The following is a 24951-nucleotide window of genomic DNA, read 5'->3' as shown; positions in this document are numbered from 1 at the left end:
GGGAAAATACTACAGGACACACAACCCTTCAGTAAATGCCCTACAAGACAAGAGAAAAAAGACAAGGGGATCCTCCAGATGAAGGGATTCTCATGACACACATCGACCGGTCAAAATGTGTGGGTCTCCTCTAAAAACAGATTTTTTCAAATTGTAGAAACAGGGGGAAACCCACATGTTGACCTGGCGAGACACCGGGGGATCCCTAGGACACTGAGAACTCACTGTCAACTTTTTGGCTGTGATGATGGTGCTGAGCTTACACTTAGGGGTTTTTTTTTCTCCTTTTTTTGTTGTGTTCACATACACGTAATATAAAATTTACCATCGTAAGCACTTTAAGCGTACAGTTCGGCAGTATTAGGGACATTCACACTGTTATGCGACCACCACCATCCGTCAGAACACCTTTTATCTTGTAGAACTGAGACTCTGTCCCCACTAACCACTGACTCCCCACCCCCTCCCCCAGCCCAGGTGCCCGCCATCCTACTTCCTGTCTCTACAACTGTGACTGCTCTAAGTCCCTCACAAAAGTGCAGTCATACAGCGTTTGTCTCTTGGTGACTAGCTCAGTTCACTCAGCACAATGCCCTCGAAGTTCATCCATGTTGTGGAACGTGCCAGAACTCCTTCCTCTTTAAGGCTGAATAATATTCCATCATATGAATATACCACATTGTGCTTATCCATTCACCTGTTGGTGGCCCCTGGGTGGCTTCCATGTTTTAGCCACTGGAAATAATGTTGCTGCAAACGGGTGTAGAAATATCCCTTCAAGACCCTGCTTTCAGTTCTTTTGTTTTCAAAACAGTCCCCCTTACAAGAGATGTCCAGAACAGGCCAATCCATAAAGACAAGCAAATTAGTGGTTCCCCCAGGACGCTGGGGGCGAGGGGACAGGGATGGGGAGTGACTGCTAATGCAGATGGGTTTTCCCTTTGGCATGATTAGACACAGGTGATGATTACACAACATTGGGGAGATCCTAACCACCACTGAACTGTCCACTTTAAAAATGGTCTCTTGGGGCGCCTGGGTGGCTCAGTTGTTAAGCGTCTGCCTTCGGCTCAGGGCGTGATCCCGGCGTTCTGGGATCGAGCCCCACGTCAGGCTCTTCCACTGGGAGCCTGCTTCTTCCTCTCCCACTCCCCCTGCTTGTGTTCCCTCTCTCGCTGGCTGTCTCTCTGTCAAATAAATAAATAAAATCTTAAAAAATAAAATAAAAATGGTCTCTTTTATACGAACTTTGCCTCAAAACCAAAATCATTCTCATCTTTCAGAGGTTTTCCTGATGTGTCTCCGAAGGAAACACACTGCTCCCTGGGGCTGCTTCACAATGATGCAGAGGGGGGGATGTGGGTGGGGCCAGAGGGGGCACGATGGGGAGTCTGAAGGCCTCTGGGGCCAGTGACAGGTGCTTGGGAATTGCCTACACTCTCTGTCCAGGTTCATGTACACAGACTTTGCCCGCGACGCAAAAACAGAGCGTTCCTAGGAAAGCTTTCATAAGCTGAAACTGCGTCAAGCAAAAACATATCCCCTGCTTTCTAAAAGTTCGAATTACACTGCACTTTTATGAAAGACCTACCTTAGTACCGGAATGCAGGGGGGGTTTTTTGTAAAAGAGAAAATCTCTTCGGATTTCTTTTGGTTAGCGAGATCAGGTACTGATATAGACCTTTCCGCACTGCGAAGCAGTGTAACTGAAACTTACAGAAAGTGGGGGACATCTGCATTCACAACTCTTCGATAATCAAGTTAATAAAACAGACGGTTTCGCATTTCAAGACTTGGCTTAACAATGTTCCTCAAGAGCTCCCCACAAACAAAAAGGAAAATCCTCAAGAGTGGAGATCACAGTTGTTGCCCCCAGGGGTCCCCAGGATGCCAACCCAGAGCCCCCATCCTGCCCAGCTGTGTGACCTGGGCAGCTGGGCTCACATCTCTGGGCCCCACCTGTCTAAGGTGAGGTCGGCACCTGCCCATTGGCCAGTCCCTGGCCACACCCCATTCTCTCCTCTCCTCACCCCTTCTTCCTGGAGGAAGGTGCTAGCACTATCTACCCCCATCAGGGCACTGAGATCCTCAGCCTGGTTTCCTCTCACCGTGGAGGGGAGGAGAGCAGAGGACAGGGCCTAGCCCCCCTTTCTCCCCCCCCACTCCAGGACCGTGAACGTCCTCCACTTCTACCTCGCGCTTACCCCACCTGGAAGCCCCACACCTAACCAGCCCAGGGGGGTGAAGGGACGCACTGGTCTCATTTCCTGATTTCCTGCAGCCACCAGCAGGGAAGACTCCTGGGGCACAGTGTGGACTCCTTAGAGAACTCAGGCAGCCTGGGCCCAACCCCAGCTGCAGTATAGGCCTCAGTTTCCCCACCTACAAAATGGTCTTTGTGATGTCTTTGCCCACTCTCACGCAGTCATGAGGATCCACTGAGTTTACATGGGGAAAGGTTTAGCCTGGAGCTGGCCACTCTCCTGTCCCCCTCCAGAGCAGCCATTGCTGGGGGGTGGGGGGCTGGAGGGCGGCAGGGAAGTGGCTGCACCACAAAGGGTGCCCAGCAGGCTGAAGGCAAGGCGGGGCGGGGCGGCGCGGCGTGGGAGGGGCGGGGCCTGACCGTGCAGTTGTACTTGACGCAGTCATCCCAGAAGCGGCTGGCTGAGAACTTCTTGCGGAGAACCACCGTCAGCCCGTAGATGAGACACTGCCCCACGCCCATGATGTTCCCTGCAGAGGGCGGGCTCGGTGAGGAGTCCCCAGTCCCTGCCCCCCACCCCGCTCCCACCTGCCCACAGTACCTGCCGAGTGATACAGGGGCAGGCAATCATAGAGCACGTCTGTCACCTGCATGCTGTAGGCGTGGTGGCTGAAGGCTGCGATGCGGTAGTATCTGTGGGGGCGGGGAGTGCAGGCGCTGGGACTGACATCCTCCCCGGCATGGAAGTGGGGGGAGCGTACAGGGGGAGAGGGGAAGGTAGGGACACAGCAAGGACCCAGGCAGAGCCAGCCCAGCTCACAGGGGTGCGGGAGAGGAACATGCCGCCAATAATTATCAGTGGTGCTAGGGGCCGTGAGCAATACAAGAGAGCAGAGAAACGGAGAGGGGCTGAAGGTGACACAGCCAGAGAGGTTGGGGAATCCTGTGTGGGGCAGTGACACATGAGCGGAGACCTGGTGAGAGGCCATGGGGGGCAAGCTAGGGAAAAGCGTCCAGCTGGAGGGCCAAGCATGTGCAAAGGCCCTGAGGCCAGAAGGACCCTGGCCCATCTGAGGAAGCATAAGGAGCTAAAAGGGCATGATCAAGGGGTGGAGAGGAGGGAGAGGACAGCAGAGAATTGGCAGGTTTTGCACAATGCGAGCATGGGTTTTACTCCGAGGGCTAAGGCGGGTACAGGAAAGTCTGGCACAGGGGAGGTCTGGTTTAGGATTTTAAATCTTCCTGTGGCCACTGAGGGGAGCAGAGCCATTAGGGGCGGGAGCGGGAGCAGCAAGAGACCAAGGAGGGACACAGAACAACACTGTCCCGAGACGGACCGTGGGTTTTACTGGGTTAAGATAGAAATGTCCCCAAGATCCCAACAAGAGCAAAGGGAAGGAGTCAGCCATAAAGGCAACCTGGAGTCACTCCCCAAAGCTGGGGTAAGGCCCACGGGCCCCTTACCTGCTATGTACTACAATGGCAGCCTTGGGCAGCCCCGTGGTCCCCGAGGTGTAGATATAGAAGAGTCGATCTGCAGGAGATGCGCGTGTTGGGGACCGAGGACGGGGTGGATGGGATGAGGGGACAGGGTGGGCACTGGCAGAGAAGGGCGTCCCACCCTGACCTCACCATCCATGCCCTTGTCAGGGGGCTGTGCCAGGGGGGCTGTGGAGGCCTCCTTTAGCAACGGGTCCAGGAGCTGCGTGTCCGGCAAGATGCCCTCAGGCCCCACTTCTCCGGAGCAGAACTTGAGCAGGCTCTTCCCCAGCTGTCCGCTCACCTCGGCCACTGCTGCAGCCCAAAACATACCTCACGGTCAAGGACAGCCAGGGCCCCTCCCAAGGCCTGGGATGCATCACACCATCTCCCGGCCCTGGAAACCCCGGGGCCACCACTCAAGATGATACCTGCACCAGCCTCACCTGCTGCCAGCTCCCCTCCGAAGATGAGGGCCTTGGCACCCGAGGTGCCCAGGCAGAAGGTCAGGGGCTCACGCCGTAGGTTAACATTGAGCAGAGCAGCTTCCACGCCCACCTTGGCCAGGCCCAGCCAGAGCCCCACGAACTCCAGCCGGCCCTCCAGGAAGATGGCCACCACGTCACCTGATGTGAAGCCCAGCTGGCAGAAGAGGTTGGCCACAGCATTGGAGTAGGCATCCAGCTGTGCGAAGGTCCAGCACACATCACTGCCTGCGTCCACCAGTGCCACGCGATCCGGCTGCTGCCGCGCCACCACCTGGAAGATCCGCGGGATGGTGTGGCGGGCACGCTGGTGTCGCCGCAGCTCCAGACGGACGCGGATCAGCACGAAGAGGCCGCTGGGAGGGGGGATGGAGGGGACAGCGTCACTGGGTGCCCTGCCTGGCCTCCAGGACACCTCTGCAAACCTCAGGACACCCAGGACACCTCTGCAAACCATCTGGAGAAAGCGGAGGGAAAGGTCCCAGTGCCCCCAAGGATGGCCAAGGTTCAATAAGGACCTTTTGGTTGCCGGGTCTCTTGGGGTACTAAGGGCACAGAAAAGGCAATTTACCAGCCAACCCAGAAGTACACAGATAGTCAAAGCTGGCCATGCCATGCCATGCAGATCAGAGTCACTCTGTCCTTCTCCACCCCAGCTAGCTCAGTGACCCTGAGGGAACTGGGGCCCAGTCCTGTTCTTTCTCTCTCCTGGGACATCCGGAGCTTCCCATGGACCCCACCACCACCTTCAGCTTGGATTCCTCATGCTCCACCCACCCCAACCTGGAGTCCTCATCACCTCCTCCAGGAAGACTTCCGGGGCTCAGCCCCTGCACTGTGCCCGCTCCTCCTCCATCGAAGCATAGAGTCCCCCAAATGGGGCCACACTGGGGCAGGCACTGGCTGGGCTCAGAGAATGCTCTCTTGCCCACCTTGGGAGCTCTCCCTATCCCCTACACTCCATCAAAGCCCTGTGCAAAGCCACTCGGTAATGGGTGGGTTCCTTCCACCCCCAGACTGTGAGCACCCAGGGGAAGTCACATCTGCATTGTCCAAGGAGCTTGGCACATACTACGTACCCAGTAAACAGGCTGCTTCTGTGCTCATGTCCCCAAACCTGGACCTCAGTGTGCCCTCCATCCCTAGAAGTAGCAGCCAGCAGAGGCAGACTCTTTCGCTCATCTCCCAAATGATAAGCACCTACTGTGTGCCAGGCCCACAATGGGCAAGATCCAGTGGTGACCCGGACATAACCCTTCTCCCAGTCCAACTTTTTCCTGCTCCACCTCCCTTTCCATCCTGCTCCCCCTGTCACCTTCCCCCTTGCTCATTCACTTCAGCCACAGGGCCTTCTTGCTGTTCCTTGATCACACCTGGCATCTTCCTACCTCAGGGCCTTTGCACAGGCTGTGCCCTCTGCCTGGACCACTCTTCTGCCAGCATCCACATGGCTCCTCCCCGACTTCCATCAGGTTTTGGCTCAAATGCCACCCTCTTGGGTGGCCATTCCTGGACACCCATCTGTTACTGTACCACTCCCCACCCTCTGGTCCCTGCTTTTTTTTTTTTTTTTTTAAACACAGCACTTACACTGTCAAATGCCATATGCAGTTTACTGATTCACCATCTTGCCCCTGGGCTATCTCTCCCTGCTCTGGATGACAGGGACTTATGTCTATTTTGTTCTAGGCCCTGGAGAGACAGCAGTGGAGACAGACCGAGGCCCCACTCTCCTGGAGCACAGTGAGCCTGCCACAAATAATCCCATAGGACAGTGTTGGAGGGAGAGAGAGAGGCATCTGGAGCTCCCAGGCCAGCCCTGAACACCGCAGCCCCCCAAAAAAGCAGCCACATCTTTGTGGCTGGCAGATCTTTGGTGAGAGGAGGGGCAAGGTCTCAGCGCAAGGCTGCTGTGAAGAGGGGCAGGGCAGGCATGGGGACAGTTGCGAGGAGCAAAAAAAAAAGGGTCTCGGGCAGGTGACCGACGGCCTCCAATCACAGAGCTCTGCTCATCGAAGCCCCTGTTGGCAGTGACCAGGGAAGAGATGCCTGCATCTGACCAGGAGCCTGGCACATAGGAGGTGCTCAGCAAACAGAGGCTGAACGACTGCATTCAAGCCCCTGAATCTGGAGCCCAGCATCCCCCCCTCCCTGGCGACCAGTGCAGAGGCACGGATTCCTGCCCCAGATAGCAAGCACCTGCTTTGCACAAGCGAAGCTGATCCAGTGGGAGAAGCAGATCGGTGGGGGCAGGGAGCCGGGGCTACAGGGCTGGGATACTCATGGCAAAGGGGCTGGAGGACTCTTGTGGGGAGATAGGAATGTTCCGTGTCTTGATGGTGGTGGTTACCTGGATGTGGACCTTTGTCAAAACCCCAAACGTACACTTAGCATGGGTGTATTTTATTATATGTAAGTGATACCTCAAAACAACCCATGAAAACAGAGCCGATTGGTGGATGCCAGGGGCTGGGGGGAGGGGAAATGACTGCTAATGGGAATGGGGTTTCCTTTTAGGGTGACGGAAATGTTCTGGAACCAGACAGAGGTGGTGGTTATGTAACTGTGAAGTGTGCTCGATATCACTAAGGTAAATTTTATACACACTTCACTACAATAAAAATGAACAAGACAACACAGGAAGACTATCTTGCAGCAAGGTTAAAAAGGGGGAGTCCTTGCTTTCAGAGACAGACTCTAGAAAACTGACAGGTGAAAGGATGTGCCAGTGGGATTCAGACGGAGGAGGAAGAGCATGTGAAGGTCATGGATGCTGGGGGATGGGCACATGGGCTCATTACATTACTGTCTCCACTTCGGCAGGCACAAAATCTTCCATAATAAAATCTTTTATTTATTTTTAGTTTTTATTTATTAGAGGGGGGCAAGGGGCAGAGGGAGAGGGAGAGAGAGAACATTAAGCAGGCTCCATGCTCAGCACAGAGCCCAACACAGGACTCAATCTCATGACCCCGAGATCATGACCTGAGCCGAAAACAGGAGTTGGACGCTTAACCAACTGAGCCACCCAGGTGCCCTCCCCCCACAAAAATGTTTTAATCCCCGCCTGCCTCAGCCCCATCTGTCTGCCCACTTCATCACCCCTCTATTCATCTAGCTTACTCTTACCTCCTTCCCTGATTTTCAGCACGGCAAAGGTTTCTGCCCCAGGGCCTTTGCCTATGCAGTTGCCACTGCTGGAATATTCTGCCCCAGACCTCTCATCAGGCTTCCTTCACATCCTTTGCCTCTCAGCTCCAATGTCCCCCGCCTTTAGAGGTCTTCCCTGCCCTGCCCAGCTTGGATCACTATGGCTGTTTGAAAACATGCCTGCAAATTCTCTGACAGTCTTCCCTTCAAAAGGCAGATCCTATTTCCCTGCCCTTCGGGAGGGGTCAGACTCAGGGACTCACTTCTGATGAAGAGAACATGGCAGTAGTGATGCTGTGTGACTTCTGAGATGGGGGCACAGAGACAGCACCCCCTTCCTCTGGGCACACAGATGTTCTCACACTCTCTGGGGACAGCGGCCCTCAGAACCCAGCACCGAGTTGCAAGGAAGCCCAGACCATGTGGAGGGCCCACATATAGGTGTTCTAACAACATGTCTGAGTGAACAAAACTTTGGGTGATTCTGGCCCCAGATTCTGAGTCAGCCAGCTGAGGACCCAGACGTAGCACAGCAGACAAGATGGTGACGTCTTGGTGACATCTGAATTCCTGACCCACAGAAGCCACAGGAAATAATACTGAGCCTTGTGTTAAGCCTCGAGATTCTGGGGTAATTTGTTACGCAGCCATGGAACAGATGGGTAATCGATACCCTCCCAGCCCGTTTTATTCCCTCAGAGAGATCATCACAATCTGAAACTATCATCTTCCTTTATTTTTGTCGATTTCTATGAGCACGAGCACCCCGTCTGTCTATCGTGTCCGGGGACACAATATCAGCACGAAGCACAGGACGATGCTGGTGTCCTACAGAGCTGACGCAAACTCAGCCCCGCCTCTTCTGCCTGCACATAAGTACAGTTGTCGAAGAGCGTCCCTGAAAGTTCATGTCCACCCGAAACCTCAGACCGTGACCTCATTTGGAAGTAGGGTCTCTATAGATGTAATTAAGATACGTGTGAGATGAGGTCATCCTGATTCCCCAGGTGGGACCTAAATCCCATGACAGGTGCCTTTTTAAGAAGAGAAAACACAGAAACACAGGGGAGGAGACTGGAATGATACAGCCCCAAGCCTTGCAACACCTAGCACCCTCAGAAGCTGGAAGAGGCAAGAGAGGATTCCCCCTAGAGCCTTCCAAGGGAGCATACCCTGCCAACGCCTCGCTTGCAGGCTTCTGGTCGCCAAAACTTTGGAGAAGACAAATTCCTGTGGTTTTAAGCCACTAAGTTTGTGGTCATTTGTTATGGCAGCCCCGGGACACTCATACAGTGGCCATGGGCAGGTGCCTCCCTCTCTAGGCCTCACAGTAAATGGGGACAATAAGATCCCACACCTCTCAGGGCATGGTGGGGATAAAAGAGGCAGTGGTAGATCTCTGAAGACAGGGCCCGGCACGTGCTATATTCTCAATCAACTCTGTTGCTGTCCTCTCCCCACGGAAGGAAGCACTGTCAGTAAGAAATCAGAAGTGAGTTAGCGCTCAATCTACCCAGCAACTTCATTCGTAACCACCCTGCAAGGAAGAGAGAGGAACGAGCCAGTTATAAGAGCAGGGGTCAGCCCAGGAAGCCCCCAGGGATAAGGGTCCAAGGAGGAGGCAGGACTGATTCCTCAAGCATCTGTCCAGGAGCTCTGAGCCCCAGCACAGCCCAGAAGGAAAAAGTGCTCTGGAGTTCATGGTTTTAGTTCAAAGCCTCCTCGACTGCCTACCAGCTGTGGGGCCTGGGCAGACCCTGCCCTCTCTATAAGCCTCACTTTCCTTACTTGGAATGTCCGAAGACTGAACCTAACGACCTCCAAGGTGTTTTCCAGCTCAGCAAAGTGTAGGTTCCTGCCGCTGCCCTATTTACAAACAGGAAGTGGGGCCCAGAGTGGCCACCCAAACAACGCAATTCTCAGCCTAATACCTGTCAGGCGTGTTAGGTCCCCAGCCAAGAAGGGTTGAATAAGAGAGGTCCATTGTTATTCTGCCCAGTGCGATCCTGCCTCTGCGCTTTGCACCTGCTCTTCCCTCTTCCTTTCCCCAGGTCTTTGCAAGGTTGGGTCCTCTTATCTGCCTCCTTGCACCGGAGGCCCTGCCCTGATCACACTAGCTGAAGTCGCCACTAGCGATCCCTGCCTCACCCCAACATGTTCGAGCCCTCTTGTCAATTTCTGATGTTTTATTCTGTCCTCATTTCCTTCTCGATTATTCTTCTCCCTCACTAGGCTGTGGGCTCAACCGGAAAAGTACCTGACGCATTCACAGTGTGTCACTCTGAACATGGCGTCCCTCAAGCTCAGATGGGGTGTGGCACCCAGGAGGTCCTTGGGGATGGGTAGAACAAATTACTTTCTCCAATGCAGACCAGCCAGAGTCTGGCCACCTCAGCAGCGCAGCCCGGCCCCTACCATCACACAATGGGACCGGGGCCGTAGTCCGCGCTTCCTGGTCTCCTGGCTCTGCCCTGGGCCAAGCCCCACTCCCTGCAGAGCGGGGTGAATGGTGGTCCCCAAAAGACATGTCCAAGTCCTGGCCTCCAGAACTTGTGAAAGTGACCACATGTGGGAAAAGGGTCTTTGTAGATATAATTAAGCTGAGGATCTTGAGGAGATCATCTTGGATTAGGGCAGGCGCTAAAGCCAATGACACTTGTCTTTATAAGAGACAGAAGAAGAGACACAGACACGGAGAAGAAGGCCACGTGCAAACAGAGGCAGAGATTGGAGTGGACCTAACCTCAAACCGAGGCTCTGCCACGGAGTGCCAGCAGCCACCGGAAGCCAGGAGAGAGGCATGGAGATTCTCCCTCAGAGCCTCCAGAAAGATCCAATCCTGCCCACACCCTGATTTCAGACTTCTGGCCTCGATTGCTACAGCAGAATAAATTTCTGTTGTCTTAGGTCACCCAGTTCATGCTACTTTGCTGTAACAGCCCCGGGGAGCAAATACAGGCATACGTCAGAAATTTTGTGGGTCTGGTTCCAGACCATCACCATACAGCAAATATCACCACAAAGCAAATCAACGGAATTAGTTTCCTCGGGCATATAAAAGTTATGTTTACACTATACTCGAATTTATTAAGTGTGCGATAGCATTATGTCTAAAAAACCAATGTACGTATCTTAATTTAAAAAATACTTTCTTTAGCTCCTTTCTTTAGCTAAAACATGCTGACCATCATCTGAGGCTTCAGCGAGTTATAACCACGGATCACAGATCACCGTAACCAATATAATGATAATGAAAGAGCCTGATATATTGCAAGAATTACCAAAATATGTCATGGAGACAAAATGTGAGCAAATGCTGTGAGAAAAAAATGGTGCCAAGAGATCTGCACAACACAGGTTGCCACAAACCTTTAATTTGTAAAATAAAATAAAATAAAATAAAATAAAATAAAATAAAATAAAATAAAATAAAAATAAACCAAAACAAAACACTAAAACCCACAATATCTGCAAAGCACAATAAAACGAGATATGCCTGTACACCATGCTTCATCTTCGACCTCTGTCTGTCTTGCTTGCTGTTCTCACCCCAGCACCCCATACAGGGGAGACCATGTCTCCATTCCCACTGTCCACCCGCAAGGGTACTTCCTGCCTGATTACCCTAAACCCTCCCTGCTGAGCCACCTTGCTCCTCCTTGGTGCAGGCCAGTCTAGCTGCTCTCCTGCTCAGAACCCTTCCCTGGGCACACAACACTCCTCTGCTCAGTGTTCAAAGTCCTGAAATCTGGCTCTGACCCCCTTGACTCCTTGAACTCCCAGCTCATACACCTCCCTGAAACAAGTTAGCCACTTTCACACAATCTCTGCAACATGGGACATGGCAGTCCCATGTTCCCTTTCTTCTACCCAGAGAAGCTGTCACTGGCATGTAATGGCTGGAACCACAGCAGCCAACATGAGACCATGAAGGTACACAGCTGGAGACGCCAAACCTTTGCAGTAAGGATGACAGAGCACAAAGGGACGTGGGTCAATGACAACATGCTGCACCATGAACTGACCAACCCAAAGCCATCTCATGTCAGAACTCCACGTTACATGTAGCTATAAATGTTCCTTACTGCCAATGCCACTCCAAGTTGGGATTCACTCTCCTTGCACTCACAGGTGACTAAAGTAGGTGTGACCACTGCCCTCAGGGGGTTTACAATCTAGGGAGGGGAGGCAGTTAATAACGGGGGGGGGGGGGGGGGGAGAAAAACAATGACATGACAGTTTTGTAAGTTTCCTAAAAAGGAAACAAACAGGATGATGTGATCAAGCATAACCAAGAAAGACTTTACCCATGAGAATGCGGGAGGCCACTTTGACAAAGCAACATTTGCACTGCATTTTAAAGGATGGGAAGGAGCCAGCAATGGATAAAGCTCAGGGGGAAAGCCTTCCAGGTGGACAGCACCGTGAGAGCAAAGGCCTGGAGGCAGGAAGGAGATTGGCACGTTTAAAAGAGAGCCAAAGCCAGCGGGCTGGAGAGGAGTGAGTAAAGCAGAGAGTGGGAGGAGACTGCACAGTGATGGGGCTCTCTCCATGGCTCTGGATTGTTCCAATAATTAGACGATCAGTCTTGGCACGTTAAAGTCACGGGGGGAAATGATAGCGTTATTCATTTGTAGCTTCCAGTGAGCAGAAGATGGGAAAGAACCCAATGTCCTGCAGTAGGGGAGGGGTCTGAGGGGCAATGGCCGGTCCTTCCAACGGAAGGCTGTGTAGCCTTTATGAGAATGGGGCCCCAACACAGGTGGATGAGGAAGGAGCCACAGGTGAGAAAAGTCACAGGTGATTGCACGCAAAGATGGCAAAACAAACACCCAGATCATTCTGCTTCCCTGTTTCCCACCAAAAATAGCCAGTAAAGGGATTTTTTTAAAGTGTGAACACAAAGACTAGGAAAATGGGAATGGAGACCAAATCACCCCATTTTTGGAAGCTGGGGAGCAGTGACGACAGGTGGGGGTCCCTGGAGGGGGGAGCAAGCTGAATCCTGGGCTCCAGTGTGGAACGGGTAGAAATTTGTCTAGGAAGCAACTTCCTATATAAAATCAGTAAGTCATGCGGACGTGACGTACAACGTGGTGATGACAGTTGATAATACAGATCTTCCTCGGGGCGCCTGAGTGGCTCAGTCGGGTAAATGTCTGCCTTTGGCTCAGGTCATGATCTCGGAGTCCTAGGGATCGAGCCCTGCATCAGGCTGCCTTTCCCTCTCCCTCTGCCTCTTCCCCTGCTCGTGCTCTCTCTCTCTCAAATAAATAAATAAAATCTTTTTAAAAAATACAGATCTTGGGGCGCCTGGGTGGCGCAGTTGTTAAGCATCTGCCTTCGGCTCAGGGTGTGATCCCAGCATTCTGGGATCGAGCCCCACATGAGGCTTCTCCGCTATGAGCCTGCTTCTTCCTCTCCCACTCCCCCTGCTTGTGTTCCCTCTCTCGCTGGCTGTCTCTGTCCAATAAATAAATAAAGTCTTTTTAAAATAAAGACAAGGGGCGCCTGGGTGGCACAGCGGTTAAAGCGTCTGCCTTCGGCTCAGGGCGTGATCCCGGCATTCTGGGTTCGAGCCCCACGTCAGGCTCCTCCTGTATGAGCCTGCTTCCTCCTCTCCCACTCCCCCTGCTTGTGTTCCCTCTCTCATTGGCTGTCTCTATCTCTGTCAAATAAATAAATAAAAAATCTTTAAAAAAAAATAAATAAATAAAATAAAATAAAATAAAGACCGATCTTCCTTGACTTACAGTGGTGTTACATCCCAATAAACCCATCATAAGTTGAAAATACCCTAAGTCGAAAATGCATTGAATGCATCTAACCGAACAAACATTACAGCTTAGCCTGGCTTACCTTAAATGTACACAAAACACATATCAGCCCGCAGCTGGGCAAAATAACCTAACACAAAGCCTATTTAATTAAGTGTTGAATATCTCACAAAATTTATTGAATACTGTACTAAAGTGAAAAATAGAATGCTTGTGTGGGTCATTGACCCCCGTGATTGGATGGCCGACTGGGAGCTGGAGCTTACTGCTTATGCCTAGCCTCACGAGAGAGTCTCATACTGCCTGTCGGTAGTCTGGGAAAAGATCCAAATTCAAAATTCAAAGTACAGTTTTACTGAATGCTATCACTTTCGCATCACCGTAAAGTGGAAAAATTGTAAGTCGAACCACTGAAAGCCGGGATTGTCTGTACTGTATTCCATGTTCGAAAGTTGCGAAGAAAGAAAATAGATCTTGAAAGTTCCCATCACGAGAAACAAAGTATGTAACTACGTGTGGCAATGGATGTTAACTAGATTTATTGTGGTGATCCTTTCACAATATGTACAATATCAAATTATTACATTGCACACCTGATACTAATATAATATTGTATGTCAATTACATTTCAATACACTTTTTTAGGTGATCCCCTTGCACACCAGAGAAGACTGGAGGTCCATCCACAGGAAGGTTTCCAGATGGGACACCTCCCTGCAAAAGGGTGTTAAATGAATGTTTATCTGCCAGATGCTGAGCCCCCAATGCTTGTCCCCTCTGCATTCCTGGGATCCTGAGGAATCTGACCAGGCCCAGAGGAAAGACCCAAACACACTGCCCCTGAAGTTTCCCCAAAGCACCACTTGGCCAGGTGACCCTGTCGTGAAGCTCACAGTTGAAAAGACCCCCTACTCGCCACACATACCCATGCCGAAAGCTCCTAACTGGATTTACAACCACGGATATCAGACTCCTGCGGATTTCCTCTACTACAGATGATGGAAACTAAAATAAACCAAGGAGAAAATTTTCGAGAAAAAAGAGATTCTGCAAAGAGAAAACAAAACTAATAAAGTCAATAATATCCTTGGAGAGGTAAGAAAACATGCTGCATCCACAAAACAAGAATGAGGTACTATTAAAAAAAGCTTTCAGGGAATGAAAAAAAAAATCCTGGAAAATTAAAATGTGACGGCACCATAGAATGTGCAACACAGAGAATAAACCCGAATGAAAAATATGAGTTTCACGGGGCACCTGGGTGGCTCAGTCGGTTAAGTGACTGAGTCCTGATCTCAGCTCGGGTCTTGATCTCAGTGTTGTGAGTTCAGGCCCCATGCTGGGCTCCACATTGGGAGTGGAGCCTACTTTAAAAAAAAAAAAGAAGAGAAAAATACAAGTTTAGTTAATAAAAATGTATCAATATTGGTTCATCAATTGTAACAAGTATACTACACTAATACAAGGTTTTAATAGTGGGGGAAACAGTGGGAGAGGGTTAGGGGATATACGGGAACTCTGTACTTTCTGGTCAATTTTTCTGTAAACCTAAAATTAATCATTAAAAAAAAAAGAAGTCTTGGGCACCTGGGTGGCTCGGTTGAGCATCCAACTCTTGATTTCAGCTCAAGTCATGATCTCGGAGTCATGGGATCGGGCCCCATGTCAGGCTCTGAGTTCAGTGGGGAGTCTGCCTGAGATTCCCTCCCTCTGTCCCTCCCCAACTCATATGTGCTCTCCTGCTCTCAAATGAATAAATACATAAATCTTTTTTAAAAAATGAAGTCTATTAAAAAATTAAAAATAAAATCTATTACTTTAAACAAATAATGATCACAATAAAAAATTTCAAATGTGGGGCGCCTGGGTGGCACAGCAGTTAAGCATCTGCCTTCGGCTCAGGGCGTGATCCCGGCGTTATGGGATCGAGCCCCACATCAGGCTCCTCCGCTATGAGCCTGCTTCTTCCTCTCCCACTCCCCCTGCTTGTGTTCCCTCTCTCGCAGGTTGTCTCTATCTCTGTCAAATAAATAAATAAAATTAAAAAAAAAATTTCAAATGTGAGGGCATAAGTCAAACATGAATAGAAAGGTTAGAAGGTATATTTGAAGAAATATCACAGAAAGTAGGATAAAAAGATAGAGATGGAAAATAAAAGAGAAAAAAAAAAAAGAAAATTAGAGAACTAGCCCAGAAGGTCCAACATTACATTTGTTCAACAAACAGTTATCAAGCCAAACGCTGGTCCAGGTACTGAATAAAAGGAATTCCAAGAAGAATAAAGGAAATAAAGGTAAGTAAATCATCAATACCATTCAAGAAAACTTCATTGACCTGAAAACAATCAACAGACCATACAATGGATGGAAATAGCCCACCCTCTTGAAAAGATCCCACAAGCTTCCAGAAAAAAAAAACAAAAACAAAAAAACAAAAACAAAAAAAACAGATCAGGAATTGGGAGGGTTTCAGACTTCTCAACAATAATCACGTGAGAAGAAATGCCTCCAATTTTGAAGGAAAATAATTTCCAAACTAGAAGTCTATACCCAGACCACCAGTCAAGTGTGAGGGTAGAAATAAAAATGTTTTCATACATGAAGGGTCTCAAAAAAGTAATTTCTCATCCATATTTCTCCAAAAGCTAATAAGGATGTGCTGCAACAGAGCGAAGGAGTAAACCAAAGAAGAAAACCACCAGGGACCCAGGAAAACAGGGTATCTAACCCAAGACAGAAGTAATGCCAGTCCTCAGGACGGTGGCTAGGATCAAGCCTGTGGCGATGGCTATGCACCAGGTGCAGAGGGCCACCAGCCTAGCCTGGGTAATTTGAAGGCTGGAGAGAGACTTCTCCAAAAGGTGAAACTGAAAGCCCATCTTAAGCTATAAAAGTCATGAGAAAAGAGAGAGAGAACTGTTGTTTGGGCTTGAGGTACAGATAAATACCAAGAAAACTAACAAATATAAAGGCAATCAATAACCCCAAAGAAAATACACAAAGGTTGTCAATGGAATAAAAAATGATCATAGTATACTAGATGGCTCAACTGAATGAGAATACTATTACCATCAAAACAATGTAAATGCTGACTACTGACCTGACCAAATTATAATTGATAATAGTCAATCCTCTTTATTCATAGATTTCTTCATTGCAAATTTGCCTGCTCACTAAAATTTATTTGTAACCCCAAAATCAACATTCACATTACTTTCACAACCATTCGAAGACACACACACAGAGTGGCAAAAAATTTGCATTGCCAATGTGCACGGTCCCAGTTCAGGTCAAACAAGGCAACACTGCCCTCTTGTTTCAGCTCATATTGTAAACGAGCATCCTTTTGGCAGTCTATTTAGTGCCACTTTTTTTGCATTTTTGTCCTTTTTGCTGGTGGTTTTGCTGTTTAAAATGGCTCCCAGGCATAATGCTAAAGTGCTGTCTAGTGTTTCTAACAAGACTGGGATGTGTCTTACTTAGAAAGTTTTGTTCAGGCATGAGTTATAACGCTGCTGGCCATGAGTTCATTGGTAATGAGTCAAGAATACATATTTCTTAAAAAAGAATATAGGGGTGCCTGGCTGGCTCAGTCAGGACAGAATGTAACTCTGAATCTTGGGATCATGAGTTCAAGCCCCACACTTGGCACAGAGCTTGCTTAAAAAAAAAAAAAGAATATATATAAAATGAGGTGTCTTTAAACAGAACAAACATAAAACAAGATTATGTACTGCTTGGCTGATAAAAATATTGTGACCAAAGGTTTACAGAAACCTAACCCTGTATTTGCTCTAGGAACGATCGCTCAATATTTGTTAATCCAATCTTTGCAGTGACTTTATAGAACAAAATTACCGTAAACAATGAGAATCCACTGTGATAATACTGGGACAGTGAAGATATGGAAAAACATGTATCTGTTGGGGGGGGGGCGTACATGCATGCAGAGGGACGGGAAAAGAGTGAGGACAAGGGGGATAAAGGGATGTCACATCCTCCTCTTCCATGAAAGGCGATGACAGATAAAAGTCTCCAACTAAAAAATGCAAATATTGTCACATAAGCCATTTACAGATATGGAGTTAAAGCCCAAAAGATTCAGGCAAGAGCTAAGAGTTATTCCAGGTATGGTAGGAAAAATGTGGGTGTGGGTGAGAGGTGGGACACGCAGCTGCCACTTGAGGTAGAAGGCTTAGAATCTTTCATCTTGAAGCCTGCATGACTTTAATAAAAGTAAAAATGATAAGTAAAAATGGAAAGAAAGCACCAGGTGAGAAATATGATGGGGAATGCGCAGCCATCTGTAGGCACGGAGACTGGGAAGGTCTGCGCATATTCCTGTAACTGTATCTTGGGAAAGAGACAGAAGATGCCTCTGAGGAAGGAAACTGCAGGGCTGGGGGCAGCAGAGAGGACAATATTCACTGTAAACCTCTCTAACATTTGAATTTTGTACCACGTGTTATATAGTGACTATTACACAAAACAAGTAAAAACAAAATATTAAAAGACAGCTGTCGGGGCGCCTGGGTGGCTCAGTCGGTGAAGTGTCTGCCTTCGGCTCAGGTCATGATCCCAGGGTCCTGGGATCGAGTCCCGCATCAGGCTCCTTGCTAGAAGGGGAGCCTTCCTCTTCCTCTGCCCCTCCCCCTGCTCGTGCTCTCACTCTCTCTCTCTCTCTGATAAATAAATAAAATCTCTAAAAAATAAAACAAAACAAAACAAAACAAAACAAAAGCTGTCTATACATCCACCTCCCTGGTCAGATCCTGCCATCTCACCCGTTCAACAGTAAACAGAATAGCTAAGATGAGCAGCCTTGGCATTTATTGAGCACCTACTGTGTGTCAGGCACTGAGCTAACCTTATGGCCACCCTCCAAAGTAAGGTCCTAAGATTTCCATGTGACAGGTGACGGGATGAGGTAGGTGCTCAGAGAGGTGAATTCACATGCCCAAGATCACACAGCAAGTCAGGGCAGAACAGCCCAGAATCAGGCCCCCAGCAGGGTCCCTCTGCTCTTCCTCAGGCTTGCCGCAAAGCATTAATAAAGCGTTCGCCATGGACCACGTGGTAGGCCAAGCGCCCATGCTGCACACAGGACGTGGTCGATGCATGCTTCTGGAAGAGGAGGGACTACATAGGGACTATTTTTACAGATGGAGGAACTGAAACTCAGAGGCCAGCAAGGGGCACAGCTGAGGTCCACAGCTAGACACGCTGGCTCTGGCCACCCAGCCCCCAACCATCCAGCCTCCACAGCCACCAAGGTCCCCCCTACCAGCTGGCGGCAATCAGCACGAATGCATCTGAATGCCTACTGGGTACTCAGCTCTCCTCTGAGAGCTTCCGGTGAGTAACCTTGACAGAGCACTCCAGGAACCCCAGGAGCTGCTACTACTTTTATAGCCACGGGGAAAGGATCACCCGCAAGGCCGGGAACCACAGAAAGCAGCCCCTGCAAGGAGGCCCCCCCGCCATGCATAGGTGAAACTCCAGGACACAGGCAGAGGCTGGAGCTAGTCACAGTCAGGTTACATGAGCATTCAGGATGGGGCCCAGCCCTCACCGCCTGTCCCCTCCTGCCCTCGCCCCCATCTTCTCTGGAGCACACCCACGTGGGCAGGCAGTGGACTCCGGTGCTCAGCTCCAGCCACATGCCTGGGCTGCCCCACCTGGCAGCAGTCCAAGCCACCCCCACCCGGAGACAAAGAAGCCACTGTCTGCCTCTGGGCCCTTCCTGAGACCTCTTCTCATCCTTCCATTCCTTCTGCCCCCTCATGTTTTCACCCCGAGCCCCAGAGTACCAGGGCAGAAAGAAAACAACACGGATAAATGGGATCAGATTTCAGGCCACAAATAGGGGATACAGGATGAAGTGGGAGAAGTGGGGCCAGGTGCTTAAATATTTTCTGATCCCCGGGTCTAAATGCAGCCCCACTACCACCCCCAGCACAGCACAGTAGCTAAGAACGTGGACTCCAGTGCCCTAAGCCCTCCTTGGCTGTGCATTCCTAAGTAAATGACCTCATCTTTCTGTGTTTGGTTCACCAGCCTATAAAGTGAGGACAGCAGGCATTCCTTCTTTACAGGAGTGTGAGACCATTACAAAGCCTGGTCCCTAGAGAGGGCTATCCAAGCTGCATTAGTTAGCTATTGCTGGGTAACAAATTACCTCCAAAATTACCAGCTGGAAACATTTATTATCTCACAGTTTCTGAGGGTCGGGAAGCCAGGAGTGGCTTAGCTGTGTGGTTCTGGCTCAGGATATCTTGTAAGGCTGCAATCAGTGTGTTGGCTGGGGCTGTGGTCATCTCAAGGTTTCACTGGGACAGAATCCACTTCCAAGTTCACTCACGTGGGCTGCCTCACATCACAGCAGCCAGCTTTTCCCGGAGGGAGTGATCTGAGAGAGTAGCCAAGATGGAAACCACGGTCTTTTTTGTTACTAATCTTGGATATAATATCCTATTACTTTTGCTGTGTTCTATTCATTGGAAGCAAGTTGCTAGATCCAGCCCACACTCAAAGCAAGGGGGGGATCATATGAGAATGTGAAGACCAAGGAGGTGGGCCATCTTCGAGGCTGCCTCCTACAGAAAAATGTGTCAAGGGGCGCCTGGGTGGCACAGCGGTTAAGCGTCTGCCTTCGGCTCAGGGCGTGATCCTGGCGTTATGGGATCGAGCCCCACATCAGGCTCCTTCACTAGGAGCCTGCTTCTTCCTCTCCCAGTCCCCCTGCTTGTGTTACCTCTCTCGCTGCTGTCTCTATCTCTGTCGAATAAAAAAAAAAAAAAATCTTAAAAAAAAAAAGAAAAATCTGTCAAGCCCTGTGTCAGGGAGCTGGAATTTTCCCAGCTCTTGCCCTGTCCCCGGGGGAGAGAGCCAGGCACAGATACTCCAGCTCAGTGAGGCAGAGCTGGGACCTGTACACGCCCAGGGAAGCTAGAGAAGGACTGCCAGCCAACACACACATCCCATGTTCCTGCCATGTGCCACCCTATATGGAGACCAGGTTCACAGTGGCACGAAGACCCACACAGCTTCCATTGTGCTCCCACAAGGCCCACAGCCTGGTTGGTGGAAAGAAACTCAAGAATTAAAAGGCGAGAAAGCAGACACATAAGAGAATTACAAATGACAGGGCCTGAGTGGCTGTTGGAGAAGCATCTGCCTTCGGCTCAGGTCATGATCTCAGAGTCCCGGGATCGAGCTCCACATTGGGCTCTCTGCTCAGCGGGGAGTCTGCTTCTCCCTCTGCGTCTCCCCCTGCTCGTGCTCCCTCTCCTCTCTCAAATAAACAAATTAAATCTTTCAAAAATTATTTTAAAAAAAGATAATTACAAATGACAAATGCTGCTAGTGGTGACAAGTCAAGCTTTGGAGCCACACCGCCTAGGTTCAAATCCTGTCCCCACTACCTTCCCCCTGTGTGACCCTGGGCAAGTGACCAAACTATGCTGTGCCTCAGTTTGCTCATCTGTAAGAGGGGGACAAGAGAGTACCCACATCACAGGGTTGCTGGGAGGGTTTAAAGAAGTCATGCTTAGCCCTGGCATGGAGGGATCACTCTGTAAATGTTGGCCATTCTGCCAAAGAGCAACAAGGTGGTAGGGCATACAGGGATGCAGTGTCAGGAGAGGACTCTCTGGGGTGACATTCGAGCCATGGCATAATGAAAAGGAAGAGCAGAGAAAGAGTGATCCAGGCAAAGGGAGCAGCAAGTACAAAGGCCCTGGGGCTAAGCATGTTGAGGAACAGCAAGAAGGCCAGTGTAGCTGGAAGAGTGACAAAAGAAAGGAGAAGAGGGGGGTGCCTGGGTGGCTCAGTCGGTTAAGTGTCTGCTTTTGGCTCAGGTCATGATTCCAGGGTCCTGGGATCAAGTCCCCCATCAGGCTCCCTGCTCAGCGGGGAGCCTGCTTCTCCTTCTCCCTCTTCCGCTCCCCCTGCTTGTGCATTCTCATGCTCTGTCAAGTAAATAAATAAAATCTTTTAAGAAAGAAAGAGAGAGAGAGAGAGAGAAAAAGAAAGAAAGAAAGAAAGAAAGAAAGAAAGAAAGAAAGAAAGAAAAAGAAAGAAAAGAAAAGAAAAGAAAAGAAAAGAAAAGAAAAGAAAAGAAAGGAGACGAGGTTGGGGACATAGTCAGGAACCTCACATGGTCTAGATTCTAAGGGCAACAAAGAACCATGGGAGACTGTTGAGTAGGAAAATTCAGCAAAGGGTCCCCCGAGGGAGGCAACATCGTAAGGCATCACCAGGCAAAAGGAGGTTCAGTGTGTTCCAGGCAGAGGGAACATTCTGAGCCTGACAAGTTGATGTGAGGGTCCGGTGAACCTGTGGAGGTGGGGAGTGGCGAGTGGGCAGATCCTGGCATAGGTCCCAGAACCTAGTGTCCAGCTGGAGGTTGAGTTTTTCTCCTGCAGAGGATGGGGGTTGTGGAGGGTGTGAACAGAGGGCATGGTCAAATCTGTATGCCAGAAAGACCAAAGGCCGAGGCAGGGGCCAGAGCATGGAGACAAAAGGATGAGTTCTAGAAGGTTCAGAACCAGTCAACTGGCAGTGGAACTTTCCCCAGCTCCGCACCATCCCTGCTGCTCCCAGAGCCTGTTTCTTTACCCTTACAGTGGATTAGTTCCCCCACCTCCCCTGAGAGGATCAGCCTGGCCCACCCACAGCAGGTGCTTAGGCATTCCGGTGTGGGGGTTGTTACTAAGATCTGCTCCGATGGGAATCTCCAGCAACGCCTATTCCACCCCAGGAGGACCCCCAACAGCTTCTTCAAGCAAGCCCCTCAGAGACATCCCAGAGACCTTTATCCAAGGATACCTGCATAGGACACCAAAATCCCCTCGTGAGAGATCATGGTCTCTAGAGATCCCCAAACAAGTCTTGGAATACGCAGCAACCTCTCCACAAACCCTGAGCCCCTCAAATCCTGCACAGATCCCAAACTCTCAAAGAGCGCCCTGGGCCACAGAGAAAACTGGTAAATGGCTCCCAGGAGACACACACCCTTCAGAAATCCTAAAAGTATCTCACAGATGCCTCAAGAAGCCCCTTCATCCCTCACCCCCCCCCCGAGAAAGCCCTAAAAAAAACCCAAAGTGTCTTTGCAGCCCCCAAAGACCACTGGGTCATCACTGTGGACCCCTAGGGACCTACGGGAATCCCTGAAGAACCTCTAGAGGCCTCTCACCGTCACCAAGTCCCCACAGAGCCCCCCCAAATACCCACGGCCTCCCAATCAGCCCCAGCTCTCTGGAACCCCTACCAGCTGCCCAAAGATCCCCAAGTTACCTTCCAGCCCCCTGAGGTCTCCCACACAGCCTCTAGAATGCTGAAATTTACTATCTCCCTCCAGAGACCCTCAAGCTGTCCCCTGCAGTTCCCTCAGAGACCCCTAATCCATCACTCTTTCGAGCCCCGGCCCCGCCCCTAACCCCGCCCCCATCTAAGCCTCGCCCCCAGTCTCCAAAACCCCTCTCCCCAATACCTCAGGGCCCCCACTCCGCCCCTGCAACACCCCCCCCCCGGTCACCCCCAAGGCGCGCAGCCCGCCCGGGCCCAGGCCCCGACTGCACTCACAAGAGGTCCCGCCTTGCGGTCTTGCAGACGATGCGCAGGAAACGCCAGCCGCCACCGCCCACGTACACGCCGAGCGCCGCCGCTGCGCTCCAGGTCCACGGCAGCCCCAGCAGCCACAGCAGCACGAGCGAGACCACGGAGGCCGAGCCTGCACCGGGAGCCTGCATCCTGGGGAGGCGGAGAGCGCTGAGGCCGCGGACCGCTGAGGCCCCGCCCACAGAACGAGCTCCGCCCCCAGGGCCCGGCTCCGCCTCCTCGGGGAGCCCCGTACACCCCCTTCCAGCCAGGCCCCGCCCCCGTGCCTGGAATTGGCCCCGTCCCATGCTGGGCACAGGCCTCGGTGTTCCTAGCCCGGCTCAGGCTTCTTTGCCAATCATTAGTACAGGCCACGCCTTCAGACGCAGCTCTTGGACTCCCCCAGTCACTGTCAAGCCCTACCCCATGTCTTGACCTAGCGGCTGGACCCTGAACCCAAGCTCCACCCTCACGACTTGGCCCCAAGCATGGGCTCCACCTCGTCCCTACCACAGACACAGGCCCTTCTCAGTCACTTGACCAGCCTTCGCCCATTGCCTTGACCTAGCGCTGTCCTCGGTTACAGGATCCACCCCCGTTCCCACAGGTCCTGGGCTTTCCTCCAAGTCCCGCTTCTACTACTACTCCGCCACTCACTGGGCCCCGCCCACAAACGCACTCCCCGCCCACTACCACTAGGCCCCTCCCCCTAGCCCCGGGCCTGGCCCTCCCCCAATCCCAGGCCCAGGTTCCACCCCTGGCCACTGGCCCCGCCCTCAGGCTTTGGCCCAATCGTCACCCTCCGGGCCTCCCTCTGGCCCACCTAGAGCCCTAGGCCCCTCCCCATCTGCCAGCCCAGGCCCGCCCCAAGGTCCTCTTCCGACCTGTCCAGCTCCGAGCTCCTCAGCCGCTCAGCCAAGGCCCGCCCCTTTCCGGAGGCCACGACCATAGAGAGGAGCCCCAGGCCAGAGAGACGACGGCCAACGAGACCCGGCGGCTAGAATGGCCCAGAGAGGGAGGCCGCTGTTTTCGAGACCCCCAAACTGTACTCCCACCCGCCCCCCGCGCAGCGTTTAGAAAACACGTGCGCCCGCAGCCTAGGGGCATGGCTCCGGCGGGAGCTGTAGATGGCAAACGTATTCCTAGCCCGGGGGACCAGAAAGTCCTGGTTCACACCCAGGGCTTGTCAGTACTGGATTCTTGCCCCGTTTGTCCTAAATCTAAGTACCGATGCCTCTTGCGTCTTAGATAAACATTCCAGGGAACCGGAGAACCCCAAACTTACAGCCTAGAAGCCCCAGAAGGTTTTAAATCCAAACCTCTCCTCAGTCTTAATGATCCGTTTCAAGGACCCAACTAATCCCAAATCCATATCGCAAAATCTTGTCAGTTAAATCTGTGTAACACCCCAGGGGCCCAGGGAGGGCAAAATCCACACACCCTCTCACCCCCGAAGTCCTAAATGCCCACCAGAGACCCAAAAGCCCTCTTTCTGATCAGACATGAGTCAGCGCTGGCTGGCTGCCCACCACCCTGGCCCCTGGCTGACCTGGAGCCACTCACAGACCCTCGGTCTTGGCTGCTTCCTCGTGGGTTCCCAGAACCTCAGGCAGGAACGATGAGGCCAAGACAGAGGACTCCAAACCTAGCCTGGGAAGGTGGGCCCTCCAGAACCTCTATTTCTGCAGACTCCTGGGCCCTGCTCTGCCTGTGCTGTGCCCATGCAGGCCACTGCCTTGGATGCCTCCCTCCAAGCTCCCCCTCCCCCCCCCTGCCCACCCCACCCCAGCTTGTTTTCTGCCTTGCTTTGGCCGACCTTCTCAGTGCTCTCCTTGGGAGGTGGCCAGGGCCTACTTCCAGCACCATTTGGAGGACAGGGCTGGGCAGGCTCCCACCCCTCCCACATGCTACCATTGGTCTCTGTAGTTGCCCAGAGGGTGGGTGGAATGGGGGGCGAGGAGGCAGATCTGGAGGACAGGCCCAGAGCCAGCCACCAATCAGCTACTTTCTTGGCCTGGGATCAGCAGAGTCAGCAGTGACCAGTAACTACAGCTGCACTCTTATCCTGTCAGGTAGCACTGTTGTGCTCACCCCATTTTACAGGTAAAGAAACTGAGGACTGGAGCTGTCACACAGGCTGGAGTTGAGATTCACTCATTCACAAATGTGGGCTGGAGGCTTGCTCTCCCACCTCCCCTCACCTCCTCCCCTTTCCTTCTTCCCTAAACTTCTCCTCCCTCTCCTCCCTCTGACCC

At 51.4% G+C, this 24951-nt stretch overlaps 1 protein-coding gene across 2 annotated transcripts in view; it reads right to left on the bottom strand.

Moving 5' to 3' along the window:
* Positions 1 to 24635, bottom strand: part of SLC27A1 (solute carrier family 27 member 1) — a 32326-nt gene extending 7691 nt beyond the window's left edge. Inside the window, exons 1-7 of one of the 2 annotated variants that reach the window (XM_026500485.4) lie at positions 24246 to 24635; positions 22682 to 22849; positions 4129 to 4523; positions 3836 to 3997; positions 3668 to 3737; positions 2805 to 2896; positions 2624 to 2733 (exon numbers count right to left, since the gene is read on the bottom strand). In XM_026500485.4, coding sequence (XP_026356270.1) covers positions 2624 to 2733; positions 2805 to 2896; positions 3668 to 3737; positions 3836 to 3997; positions 4129 to 4523; positions 22682 to 22848 — 996 coding nt within the window. In that variant the 5' untranslated portion in view covers position 22849; positions 24246 to 24635. Of the gene's footprint in view, positions 1 to 2623; positions 2734 to 2804; positions 2897 to 3667; positions 3738 to 3835; positions 3998 to 4128; positions 4524 to 22681; positions 22850 to 23206; positions 23355 to 24245 lie in introns of those variants that run through there. The other variant, XM_026500486.4, reaches the window with a different exon arrangement.
* Positions 24636 to 24951: the final 316 nt, after the last annotated feature.

Source organism: Ursus arctos, unplaced genomic scaffold (assembly GCF_023065955.2).
Source record: "Ursus arctos isolate Adak ecotype North America unplaced genomic scaffold, UrsArc2.0 scaffold_14, whole genome shotgun sequence".
Lineage (NCBI taxonomy): Eukaryota > Metazoa > Chordata > Mammalia > Carnivora > Ursidae > Ursus > Ursus arctos.
This window is presented reverse-complemented; position numbering and strand designations above follow the sequence as displayed.